Source organism: Apodemus sylvaticus, chromosome 4 (assembly GCF_947179515.1).
Source record: "Apodemus sylvaticus chromosome 4, mApoSyl1.1, whole genome shotgun sequence".
In the NCBI taxonomy this organism is placed as follows: Eukaryota; Metazoa; Chordata; class Mammalia; order Rodentia; family Muridae; genus Apodemus; species Apodemus sylvaticus.
The window spans coordinates 110,759,584-110,773,658 of NC_067475.1; the positions used below are offsets into that span (position 1 = coordinate 110,759,584).

General features: G+C 40.7%; 1 protein-coding gene across 2 annotated transcripts in view; it reads left to right on the forward strand.

Moving 5' to 3' along the window:
• The window catches only part of Wwtr1 (WW domain containing transcription regulator 1), a 118,806-nt gene extending 106,098 nt beyond the window's left edge, over positions 1-12,708 (forward strand). The window contains exons 5-7 of one of the 2 annotated variants that reach the window (XM_052180487.1): positions 4,381-4,502; positions 5,879-5,991; positions 9,285-12,708. In XM_052180487.1, coding sequence (XP_052036447.1) covers positions 4,381-4,502; positions 5,879-5,991; positions 9,285-9,469 — 420 coding nt within the window. In that variant the 3' untranslated portion in view covers positions 9,470-12,708. The remainder of the gene's footprint in view (positions 1-4,380; positions 4,503-5,878; positions 5,992-9,284) is intronic. The other variant, XM_052180486.1, reaches the window with a different exon arrangement.
• Positions 12,709-14,075: the final 1,367 nt, after the last annotated feature.

The window sequence follows — 14,075 nt, forward strand, 5'->3', positions numbered from 1 at the left end:
CCACATCAATTATTAACCTAGAAAATGCCCCACAGACTCACCTACCAGCTCTCTGATGGAGGCATTTCCTAATTCAGATTCCTCTTCCCATATGACTTTAACACGTGTCAACTCGACAGAAAACAAAACACAGCAGCAGAAAACCAGGCAGGTGGAATTTTAAAACTTCTAAATGTACAACTATCATATTATAAAATATAACTCTCACCACTCTATAGTTTAAACCTAATTTTAGGCAGTCCAAGTCTATAATGTTTTCTTAGCCTTGTGATGAGTTTCACATTTTGATTTAATATTTCTAAGGTGAAAGGTGACTGAGAGGAAACCCTGAGATGTCAAAGTGGATCAATTCCACACAGCAGTGAGGAATACTTTTAAAGTTACCTGTTGCCGGGCGGTGGTGGCGCACGCCTGTAATCCCAGCACTCTGAGAGGCAGAGGCAGGCGGATTTCTGAGTTCCAGGCCAGCCTGGTCTACAGAGTGAGTTCCAGGACAGCCAGGGCTACACAGAGAAACCCTATCTTGGAAAAAAAAATAATAAAGTTACCTGTTAACACACTTATTTTTGTAGTTCTAGGGATGGAACCCAGGGTTTTTCTTGTACCTCTTAGGCAAATCCTCCACTGCCAGTGTGTTTTTTATTTTGGTCTTTAACCCATGTTTTTGAGATTGGTATGTAGAATACAAGGTGAGGTGATCATTAGATATTGATGCAGTGACTTTTGGAGCAAGCTCTGTTCTGAGCATCTTTGTTATAACTCTTGGTACCAGGACCTCTGAAACCTGTGACATCACATAGGTGACAGCACAACCTATATGCCTGTTGCCAAGGCAACAGCCACCATATTCCCAGAATCCACCAGGCTCATCTTTACCTGCCACCACGTCACCATCCGTGTATATATAAGAGAAGCACCCTCCTCTTCTCTTTCCACTGTTACCTTTGCCCTTTCCCTTCTCAGTAAACGTCATGTGGACTGGTGTGGTCTTTCTGGAGCTGCCGCTACCACCGTTGCTGCCCGCTGACCCCAATAATAACAGCAGCACTTTGCACACGCGGCGTTATTATTCCCACTGTGGGAACAAAATTGTGAAATAGCTCAATGGGACATAGTAAGACCAGAATTCAAATCCAAGTATTCGGTGCCTCTGTTTCAATTACAGGCCACTTAGCACCATGTACCTTGTGTTAGGGACAGCTGAGGAAGATTCAGGTCAACTGTTAGCTAGGCAGAGTATGCGCTAATGTGTGGTTGAATGTGTGATTTAAAAAAAGAAAAAACTTCTCATTTTGTTATTACCAACATATTTTTTAAAGGTTTCTATTTGAATATATACTATTTCTTACTTTCTTCCTCAGAATGTATTTTATGGGTATCTACTACATACTTAACGTGGTTACAGGTAGTGGGTGTGTAGGTATGAAGTGAATAAGGTCCCTTTCTTCATGGGTCATTCATTGGGGAGGACAAGATAAAACCTAAGTTGCTGTGAAGAAAATAGGTGCTGGTCAAAAGACAGACAGTGATGGGGGCTGGGGGTGACCTTTTAGATAGAGGCAGAGAGGAATGTCGTGATGCGTAGCATTTGTAGGTTAGTAGCTGAGGGAAATGGGCGTTGTTGGGAAGTGTGTTCTAGACAGAGGGACTCAGGAGGTGGAAGCAAAAGTGTGTTCTAGACAGAGGGATTCAGGAGGTGGAACCAACATTAAAGACAGGTGCTAAGATTGGGAGACTGTGTGTCAGTGCCAGGCTGGGATGGTAGTCAGGCCACTGGGCTACAGACAAGATGTGCCTTTACTATCCATCCTGGTAGAGTAGGAAGCAGAGGTCTTCCTTATATTTACCTGCTCTTTGGAATGGTCTGTGACCCAAGAATAATCTTACAATAATCAAGTCATTCCATTGCATTGTTAATAATAAATGGTTTGATTTATTTTTTAACAGCATTAGGATTAAAAGAGCCCTTTGCAGTCTCTTGCATTTTGTTAGTTAGGTGGAAACATGATCCTGTGAGCCCCCTACAGACAGGATTTGGCATTTCCTTTTTGGTTTGTTGTTTTTTGTTTTTTTTTGGATTTGGTATTTTCGGGACAGGGTTTCTCTGGCTGTCCTTGAACTCACTCTGTAGACCAGGCTGGCCTCAAACTCAGAAATCCTCCTGCCTCTGCCTCCCAGAGGGCTGGGATCACAGGCGTGTGCCACCAGGCCAGGCAGCATTTCCTCTTTTGATGACTTGGAGATTGGTGTAACCAGTTAGGATTCATTGATGAAGAATGGAATAGCACTTCTTGGATTTAAGATATGGAGAAGCAGCGATCATTTCCCACCAGCATACTACATGCTCTTTACCCTTTATTATAGTGTCTTTAATTTTTTTCTTGGTAAGCGTACAAAGAAATGGATTTCATCCTGACATTTTCATACATATATTTACCCCTCACTACACTCTGACATCTTTCTACTTAGCCTCTTCATTGTCTCCCCCTTCCTCCCACGTAGTTCCCTTTCCTGCTTTTATTTACTGCGTGTGTGAGCACGCTTGTACCATGGTACACATGTGGAGATCAGAGGGCAGTGAACGCAAGAGCTGAGTTTTCTCGCTGGTAACTTCACTGCCTAAACAAGCAATTCTTTAATCATCATGTTGCATGCAGCTTTTGCTACTCGGCCTAAGCACTGGGAGTGGGCTGGACTACCAGCCCCTGCCCAGCTTCCCTTGAATCCATGGATAAAAAAGCGTGGATACACAGTTGTTCAATTTCAGCTTGCCTTTTTGGCACAGTTGCTAGGCACTACTTGTCTCCCTCCTGGAGAAGCATGCCCTTACTAATACTCTTAACTCTGCACTTCTCCTCCTGCCCTTAATGTTAGTTCATCAATTACATCTAGTCCCAGCTAAAACTCCCAACCACCTGCCTGTAGGAGTGGCCTGTGACCACCCCATTCAAGATCTAACAAGGTGACCAGCCTTTTCTTCCTCCGACGCATGGTGAACTCCCCACCTCCTTTCTTCCCTCCCTCCCTCCCTCCCTCCCTCCATCCCTCCCTCCCTCCTTCCCTCCCCCCACCCTCCCTCCCTCCCTCCCCTTTTTGCATCTGTCTGCTTGCCTCCAGGGACACAGAAGTCCCGCCTATTCCTTCCGCACAGCAATTGGCCCATGGCTTCTTTACTGACAGATAAAGAACCAATTGGGGAATACGACCTTCATCAGAACCATCCCTATACCATCACATGAAGAGATTTAACCAACATCCTAGAACTAGATAGCTAGAATGTTCTCTTTCATGGTTTAGGAATTTTTAAGAATATGAGATCAATGATATCAGTTTGGAAATTTTATAAATGTGGCCAGGGCTCACCCTTGGTTTTGGATGTAAGCATAAACATATGAGAACATTCTTCCTTGGAAATAGCTACCAGCTTGAAAGTGGTCTGATCCCTGGTCATCTCTGTCTGGAGTGTATCGCTGCAATCAAGTTCATAACATTTTGGACTGATTCTTCTTGGTTTTAATACTAGCTTAAAAAAAAAGTCCATAATCCATCAAACGTCAAATTGACTATGAGATTTTGTTTGGATCTCTAGTTTCCCCCAACTTTCAGCCATTTTAATCAACTCAACATTATCATTATTCTGTGTATATGTGAGTAAGTATGTTGTGTGAATATAAGTACAGGCGTACATGTGCCAAGCCTTGTATGTAGAGGCTAGAGGAAAATTTTGTGGAGTCAGTTCTCCCCTTCCACCCTTATGTGTGCTAATTTAATTCAAGTTGCTAGGCTTCTACAGGCAGCACCTTTACCCATGGAGCCATCTCAGCACATACATTCATGATGTAACATGCATAAGAAGGTCACCGAGCAAACTTTTTTTTTAAAGGCAAACTTTTAAACTGGTTGTTTTGTTCATCTGGTGATTGACACCGACTGCTAAGTGTAAATTCATTTAGAGTCTGAATTCTGAACTTCCCATTTACACTAGTGTGTGCGCAAATGGGAGAGACCAGACATGTGTGCTAATCCAGAGGCGTCCAGTTGCTTTGATTGCTTTACATTTAGTCTGATGAGACCCTAGAACAGAACTAACTTGTCAGTGAGGAAGTATTTTGAGAGGCTGTGGTATGACTTACATGTCTTAACAATTCCATGAGCAGGTACATGTCATTAAAGTAGGTACCCAGGGGTACCTTAGGTTCTGTTAGCTGGGAGTGGAAGAGAAGGACATTCCTCAAAGACTGTGGATGAAGGACACTAATCTAATGACTTTGACCTCCTGTTTCGTGTTTGGCGAGCCATTTTTTCATGAAGTATATATTATGATGCAACCCTTTGTGACAACTGAGTAACTAACTCCCTTTCCCTCTGACTCTTGTATAGGAAGCTGCCCTCTGCCGACAGCTCCCCATGGAGACCGAGACCATGGCCCCTGTCAACACGCCTGCCATGAGCACAGATATGAGATCTGTCACCAACAGTAGCTCAGATCCTTTCCTCAATGGGTAAGTTTACAATGGGGACCATTGACTTGAGCTTTCTTACCCCGTGGCTTAGACTGTATTGGGGTGTTTGTTTACACGGAGGAAAGACAGGGAGCTTTGGGGATGGGGAGAGCTGGGGGCAGATGAGAGAATAAAGGAAAAAAAAAGCTTTATGGAAAAAAAGCTCAGTTTCAGAACTTAGTCACATGACATGGAATATATCCTTCAGTGACTGGCACATGAGAATGAACTTCACATTTAAACGGGACAGTGCTATTTGGTCATCACTTGCAAGAATCTTGAAATTCTTGGGAGTACGGTGGGATTAAAAGCATGTCATGGCATACAGTATAAGAAAATTCACAGGTATTTATGGTGAAAGATGAATAATGTTTATAGTTTAGTTGATTTATGCTAACTTTCTTCTCTGCGTAATTATGTTGTGCTTGTGAAAACTTTTAATTAAGGGAGCCTAATGGAAGCTGTGTATAGAAACAGTGTTCTTTTTGCATGTTTAGTGTGAGTTTTAAGTTATTTTATAATTAAAAATTAATTAAAACATAGAGATGTTGGCTTTAAAAAAGAGAGAAAGAAAAGTAGTAGCAGACAAAAAGATGATTTAGCCGGAAGTATCTGATCAATGGAAATAGTTTAACCTTAATTGTAGACCTAATAGAAGGGAGGGATTGGGTAGATGTATCTATATGTCCATTGTGGTTTTGCTTTTTTCTGCTCTTACAAGGCTCCTAGCAAATACAAATAAAGATAGAGGTGAAAAACCAAGTAGCCAGAATAATGAACAAGTAGATTTTTAAAAGATGTTTATTTTAAAGAAGAGAAAAACATGAGGAAAACTGTGGTGCTCACCACCCAGGCTTGCTGTATCTGAAGGGCTCTGTCAGAGCCCATCTCTCCAGCACGAAGCTTCCTCCCATCCTTTTTCCCCCTGGGCCAGAAAGTGGTGTGATTCCGTTACAGTGAACCTTAATATTTTTCTGGATCCCTTTTCCCCAGCCTCTTGAGTGTTGAGATTATTGACATGGACCACCATGAGTGACTATATTTATACTTCTTTTACTATTACTGTGCGTATCTATGAGCATAATTCAGCACTGTTTTCTGGTTTTTTAAATATTTACATAAATAGCATTTATATATAGAATAGAGTCCAAATGGTTATTTTGAGACAACAAGGAAACCAGTGCCCTTGTATGGTGAGTGTCCAGTTTTAGAGCATATAATTGATTGGTTTTGGTAGGATCAGGTTATATGTTTCAAAATTAAAAGGGCCATGTAGACTTTTCTCCCATTCACTGATTGAGTTCTGCATTTTAATTGTGAACTTTATTGAGTAGACTCACATTGAAGTCTCCTTTATTGATTTTGATGTCCTGCAGAGGGCCCTATCATTCACGGGAGCAGAGCACAGACAGCGGCCTGGGGTTAGGGTGCTACAGTGTCCCTACAACTCCAGAAGACTTCCTCAGCAACATGGATGAGATGGACACAGGTGGGCATACAGCTTGCAACTATCTGTAGTGTGGTTTTCTTTTCAAATTGCCCCCTTGATTCTTGCAATCCTAAAGTACAATGGGAAACACAAGCCCTCCACATAAACTGACAACTAAAATTCCACTCAGTTCCCTATTACTAAATACAGACCTTTCAGAGTTTGTGCAAATATGGCTTCATATAGATGTGAGATTTTAAGACCTACCCCCATCCTTTTTAGTATTTCCCTTTCCTATATATAACTGCAGTGGGATGGCTGTGCTGTACCCCTGTTTTAGTTGTAATGAATAGTCCACTCTTTCTACTGGGAAATGATACTCTTTTTGGTTCTCCAAACATGTCAATGTTTTCATGTTACTTACTAGTTTTGGAAGGGGTCGACAGTGGTCATTTAGAAAACTAACAACTCAGAGGATTCTATTCTAACATCACATCCCGCTTCAGCCATTTACAGGAAGACAGAAAGCTTGACTTTTCTAGCTCCCAGTCTGTGCATCCTATAGCGTAGGCATGTCCAAACTTTTGACATTGGGACATGGTGGTCATCTGCTAAGTTCAAATTTGAGAACTGCATAATTGAGCTGTTAAAAAAATTTGCAAAATAATCCCTATATTTTAAATAAGTTTGCACTTTGCTGTTGGGACATAGGTTTTCTTCTCCCTCCTTCCCTCCCCCCTCCCTCCCTCCCTTCCTTCTTCCCTTTTAGTTTTGATACAGAGTCTCTCTATGTACCCTGGCTGAGCTAGCACTTGGTATGCAGACCAGGTTGACCTTGGACTTCAAGAGATCTACCTGCCTCTGCCCCCATCCCCCCAATACAGCATTAATAGCAATTAAAGGCATGGACCACCATGCTTAGCTTACATATAGCTCTTTTTGATCCTGCTAGCCAAGCCAAAAATAAATGACATCTTAAGTACATGCTTTTTGTAACTACTTTTCCAAGTTTCTCTTCTATCATTATTCATGATAGAAAAGCAGTTGCTGCCCTGGAGAGATGCTTCAGCACTTGATGCTCTTCCAAAAGACCCAGGTTCAGCATGCAGCGTCTACATGTGGCTTACAACTATTTGAAACTCCAGTTCTGGGGTATACACCACCTTCTTCTGACCTTTGTAGGCCATTTAGGAGTTACACAAACATTTATACATACAAAAGACTCGTACACATGTAGTAGTTCTATGACAAAAATAAAAGATTGCTTCCTGAATCATTGGTTTGCAGCACCTCCAGCTTAGCATGTCCGACTGCTGTATGCTGCTATGATACGATTCTAAAATGTTGAATCTGGATGCTAGACTCACAGCCAGGTTTACAGTTGAGCCTTGTGAAAGTATAGGCTGGATATGGGAACAGGGTCTCCAGGTCTTGTAGGCTGACAGGAGTAGGTGGGGAGCACCTACTCACATAGAATCACATAGGGGAAGTTTGCACGGGGCTATGTTTGGTTGGTTCCTGCTCTTCTTTTCTGCGTACCCCTCCCCCATGTTTTGCTTCCTTATGAGGGGGCATCTTCCTCTGTTGTTTACTTTCATCTTTTAAGCACTGGGAATCCAGGGAAGGTAAAGAGAGTGGGTGGCTCAGGGGATCTTAAAAAGATAGATTCTCTCCTATAGGTTTCTACAATAATGTTAAGTAGGTAAGTAGGGAGTGTTTTTGAAGATGGAAAACACAATTAAATAGTGTCTTGAAAAGAACACAGGCAACATTCAACTTTAGTTGAGTCTTTGTCTCTCCAGGAACTCTGTTCCCTATGGAACCCCTGGGAGCTTCTGCTTCTTACTGGTGAGATACGTGTTCTCACGTCTGCCCCTCCACTGCAGAAGTCTGTTGTTGAGATAGATTTAATAAACACTATGGCTCCTATTAATCGGGTTAAGTGACCGTGAACTCTTTCAGTTCAGAGTTACCTCTGTGATGTGTTTGTAGGAGGTGGACGTAAACTGTTAAGAGACAGACATGGAATGTTTCGTAATTAGCTAAGGGCAGGCACAGCTCTGTAGTGGCTAGAAGAAGATTGTTGAGTCTGCCAATCACACTGACCACTTCCCAGTGATCAAGCTAGCTAAGAACACTCTCCCTTTGCAGCAAGCACACACATCTGGACTTAGATGGAGCTAGAACATCCATCCTTCCAGAATATTCCATGAAAATCACACCTCTGGAAGAATTGCCTGTTGTTGTTGTTGTTTTTCCCTTAAATAGCTTAAGCAATCAACTCAGGTAGTTAAATCTGCAAAGATTAAGAAAAGACCACAGTGACATTGTAGAGTCACTGCAAGAAGAATACTTTAAGATCATTAAGCTTGATGAAGAAGCTTGACTTGGCTACTCTTGTGTTCATTTCTAGTGAGGAAGAATAGGAAGAATTCTTTAAAAAAAAAGACTTTGGCTAAAGTATGCATTCTCAAGAATTAGAGGACTGTACATTTCGAAGTTTTAAAACGTTCTATTTATCTTTATTTTTGTGCATGCTTGTGTCTGTTGAGTTTATGTGTCCCACATGTAAGCAAGGGTCTGAAGGCCAGAGGGCATCAGATTTTCTGAAGCTGGAGTTTGTGTGCCAATATGTAAGTGCTGGTAACAGAACCCAGATCCTTTGGAAGAGTACTAAATATTCTTAACTGCTGAGGCGTCTCTTTAGCCCTGTAATGATAACTTTATTAGATAGATGACACAGCCTTGGATATGGCAGACACTAATTCTGTGTGCTTTTTAGTTTTTAATTTGTGTTCTGCAGATCTCTAGTCTTACTGGGATAAAGACTTCCAAAATAGGTCCAGGTCACTAATGTGGTATCTGTCTACATACATGAAACATGAGTTATGTTAGTTCTTGAACTATCTGTGCCCTTCTCAAGAACTTAAGAAAAGGCTGGCGAGATAGTTCAGTGGTTAAGAGCATCAACTGCTCTTCCAGAGGACCCCACCTCAAGTTCCACTGCCTACATGAGAGCTCACAACTGTCTGTTCCTCCAGCACCGTGGGTACTTACCAGTCTCTGCTCTGTGGGTTCCAGGCACACATATATGTTGCACAGATATAAAATTGTATGGGCAAAATACTCATAAAAAATAAAATTTAGTCGAGCATAATGGCTCATACCTTTAATCCCAGCACTCAGGAGGCAGAGGCAGGTGGATCTCGGTGAGTTTGAGACCAGTGGTCCACATGGTAAGTTCTGGGACAGTCAGAGGTACATAGTGAGACCCTGTCTTGAACAACACTATTTTTTTTTTTAAAAGAACGTACAAGATAGAAGTAACCCAGTTACCCTTCATTTTATTACAGCTGAAAATTCGGGTCAGACATCCATGACCGTCAATCCCCAGCAGACCCGCTTCCCTGATTTCCTGGACTGCCTTCCGGGAACAAACGTCGACCTCGGGACACTGGAGTCTGAAGATCTGATCCCCCTCTTCAATGACGTGGAGTCTGCTCTGAACAAAAGCGAGCCCTTTCTAACCTGGCTGTAATCACTCCCGCTGTCACGTGACGCAGCTGTGAGCTGCCGCGTCCTGGGCCTTGCGGACCAAGTGATGGAGCAGAGCGGGGCCAGCAGCTGCACTGCCTTCTGCCTTCATACTCGCACTCCTTGGCCATGTGGCCGCTTAATCATTGCCTGGTTGTGATTTGCAGGAACTTAACGTTACACAGAAATAAATATTCTCTTCATATTCTGTAGGCCTGCATTTCTGTGGCAGATAAAGCAGGATCGATTGTGCAGAATAACTTTTTAGAAAATGCAGCCCCATGACTGAGCTTTATTGCAATTAGCTTAAATTCATATATCAATTGATTCTAAGCCATAAAAAGCTGACCTTAGGCAGTGAATCCTGATAGGCAGCTTGGTCCAGGAGGTGTGTACAAAGACCTGATTTACAGTTTCAAAAACTGAACTGATAACAGTAGTAACAAAATGCTTTAAAACGTATTTAACTTGATCTTTAAAAAAAAAAAATCATTGTATGGATAGTAATTTTCTCCTGTAGGGAATACAGTGTGGTTTGGAGTCCGTGCTGCCTCTGATGGCTTCTCCCATTCTGTGTTTACAAGGGCACAGAGGACTAATGCTATCACCCCTCATCATTTTCCTGCATAGCAGCTCAGTTCTGTGAGCGAGAGGGTAACTTCAACATCTGTCACAATTCTTGCATGACAGAGCGTGTGAAAGAGCCCAGTTTGGTTCCAGTATGACTGGCTGATTACAGAACAAAACTATTTTTTATTGCAACTTGGATTTTTTTCAAAATGCAGCTTAGAATTTGATGTTTGTTTATATATATAAGTAACCTGTAATTTTGTAGCTATTACAGAGGGTAGCCAAATGTTTTATTGATAAATCAGTGGCAACTGTATTTTTGTCCTTTGAACCTGTTCTGAAAACGTCAGGCCAACATAGATCGCAGCCTGATGACACATGAATTTTGTATGCCACGTTTTGTATTCTGAGGCATTATTGATTCTGCTTTCAAGATTTCAAGTGTTAAAAAATATTCCTGTCTATGAAACTGTTTAAAGAATGAAGCAGACCTCTGATTAACATATACGGAAAGGCCCTCGTCAGGGCTTGTGGTGTAGATTTGTACTTCGGAATTCAGTGATATTGATTCCTAAGTATACTATCCTAATCCTTTTGCTAAATTGGTAAGAAAAAAAGTCTAAGGTGTGTACTCCATACCTCTTATGTAACCAACATATTATTTGTTTTGTTAGCTTTTAAGGACTGAGAGTCATGATCATCTGGCAGCAGCCTGACACCTGCGCTTGCGATGACGTCCTTAGCTATTTAGTATTTTGAACTGACATTATTTATAATCTATGAATTTAATCTCTTTTTTATTTTTATTTTTTTATGTTTTTTGAAAGACATCCAGAACCTGGAAGGAAGCTTTCAGTTGCTGTGAGGACGAAGGCTTCTTTGTTGAGGATCTCCAGTGAGATCCCTTTTGATCCATTGGAATACAAATGCGCAGAGTACATTTGATCTTGGTGGGAAGAGGCAAGTTGAAAGGTCAGAGGCCAAGTAGAGTAGCCGGTGAAAGTGGCAGAGAGGCCAGTTGATGTGAAATGAAGCAGACATGTCAGAAGCCCTCATAAACAAGGCAAGCAAGACTTGTGAGGAGTGCCCCAAAGAGCAAAGAACAATTTTCTCTCACAGCCTTCATGCTAAAAGACACCACTGTTTCAAGAGAAGAGGGTTGGGGTGCACTTTACTGGGGAGGGGCTGTGACATTGTCCATGTATTGATAGACAAGAGCATGGACTGCTGTTGCATCCAGCACTCTTAAAGTGGTCTCTCTTCCTGAAGGAACCCCATTTATGTCCACATAATTCCTTGCTCTCTCTGAGCATTCCGAGAGAGGCGTGTAGGTGTTTATGTTGCTATTAGGTTGAAAGGGAGCACTCTTTCCGTTCTTTTGTTAGCAAAAGTTGCAAAAAAAAAAAAAAGAGTCGTACATTCTTTCTGAGGAAAACCAAAAAAACAAGCCAAAACACAAGGGACCTAACAAAACTTGACAGTGTTACTGTATTTAAAAATATTTTTATAGATGCATTTCAGGTTATTAAGTGTAAAAAACAAAAGATACTCTTTTTTAAAAAAAAAATTAGTTAAATCATCTATGTTACCAGGTTTTAGAAGCCATTTTCTAGTAAGTTTGTGGCATTATGAAATACTAGAATAATTTTCCTAGTAAATTAGTTTAAACCTTTTTTTTAAATTAATATAGTATTTTTTTAGAAATATGGCCCTTGACTGTTTACTAATAGATAAAGTCAGATATTATAATTGCTGTTGTTGTTTTTAAGAACATAAAATGTGGTTTGTTACAGAACACTAAAGCTAGAAATCAGACTTTTTTTCCTAGTTCTGAGTGAACAGAGACTTCATGTGTGTCAGGCAAGTGCTCCTCAACGGACCGTCACCCCAGCCCTCAGAGCAGTCTCTCAGTGGTTATTATAAATATTAAAATTTTCTAAGAATTCATAATAAGGTGCTATCCATTGATATGTCGTACCATAAGCCGACTGTCAGACCATCTAGTCTTCTTAGTCCTAAATCAATAAATTTTACCATGTCATCTCCAAATTTTGACATAGGATAGACAAATTTTTTAGAGTTGGATTCAAAACACGTTTTTTTCTTGATAAAATACACTCCGCTGAAGCACCTAAATAGCTAAAACACCCTGTCATTTGTTAATAGTAGGTGGTATTTAGGCCGTGTTTTACTGTAGTTAATCTAGGATATAAAATGTATTTCTTTCAATGATTTCTCAGTGCGCGAGAAGCACATAAGCCAGAATAAGCCTTAGCCTCCTGGGCACTGCTCAGCAGAAAGGAATCTGCAGGTAACTGAAGTGACGGACATGTCATGGAGTACTGTGTTCTCATGGTGTAATTAGAAGCAACTTATAAAAGTACAACTTCGGTGGTACAAAACAAGCTGTTCATAAAGGAAACACGGTTAATTTAAAATGGTGATTGACGGAGACCCCCTTCCCTGACACTGTATTATACAATGTGCTAATACTTTAACTTAATTTTTTTTTTTTTTTTTTTTTTTTTTTTATCGAATGGGACCTGTGTGGTTGATGATAATTCAGTATGTTCTACATACAGGAACTGTGCAGCCAAATCCATCAGATCAAACCATTTATCTAGAGTTTGGTACAGGTTTTACTTCTCAATTCTATATATAAAAAAATAAATAAATACGATTGAACTTCCACTTGGGCCTTTGTTTCTGTCTTCTGGGATGGTGATTTGCTTTGGGTAGAACTGAAGTGGCTTCTACAACCCCTGGTGGTATGGTTTTGACTACATGGCCTTTGACAATATGAATATCCACAGATTTTTAGATTCTATTTTATTTGAGGTACTCAGGAAGGAAGACTTTTAAAGTTATGAATTTAAAAAACAACTAAACAACAACAAACCCCTCATTATCCTTTCAACACTCTCATCAAAATTATGTTTTTAGCAACATGGTGCTTTTTCCCATTGTGATAACTGAAAACAAAGCAACCTGCTGTCATTAATCCTGAATCTGGGTTCTGGCTGTGGTTGCTCCTCTTTGTTAGTTACCCTGGCTCCCCCCCCCCCCACACACACACCTACCTGCTCGCAGTGCTGGGGGCTAATCCTCTTAGCAATGAGGTGCTGGTGCACAGCTGGCTACCCCTAGACCAGGATTACTTAGTTTTCAGGACTAAGGCCTGAAGTCAGAGTTTGGCACATGCTAAGCAGGCGTGCTTACTTCAGCCTGCTCGCTTACTTTTAAAGTTACAAGGGCTTTTTGTGAAAATACCCTTTTTGTTGAAAGTACCAGCATGTGTAAAGCTTAAAGAGTAGATAGTTTACATCTCCCAAATCTCAGATTTAAAAAAGAGGGTGTGTTTTACTCCTATGGCATAGTACTTTAGTTATATATATATACCAAAAAGCAATTATCTAGGCTGTTTGATACTTTTTTTTTTTTTTTTTTTTTTTTGCTTAGCAATAACTTGGTTGATGCTTATTGAGAACTTACTACATGCTGACACTTCGCAGAAAATCATTAATATATTGCCTGGTTTCATCTGTGTAGTAGCCATCTTAACGCCACTGGGTTTCTCACATTGTAGATGATGAAGGTATCACTATGCAAAGCAGTGAGGTAGGCCACTCAGCAAGCAGCCGTCTGGTGAGCAGCTCTCCATCCTGGTGCATAGTATCGTATTTTTTAATTTGAAATTACAAATAATATATTTTGTGTAGGAGCCCCTGATTGTTTCTTGTTGTAGTGGACAGTCAGACTTTAGCTAGAAGTTTAGTTTCTAGGAAGTTTCTCAAAATGTATGTGACTTTAAATTTGATGTATTCTACCAACTATTTTACCTAAAAATGGCTGCCAATTTATACTCCCAACAACATACATACAAGACCACCTGTCACTTTTGCCAGTCTAGGGTTTGACATTGTATACTTCTTTGGTCTTTGCAGATATGATAGATGGAAAGTATTTTCCTCTTAATGCATTCCTTGTATTATTGCTGATATCATATTTTTTCTGTTTCTTTAGTGCATGCTACCCATTTA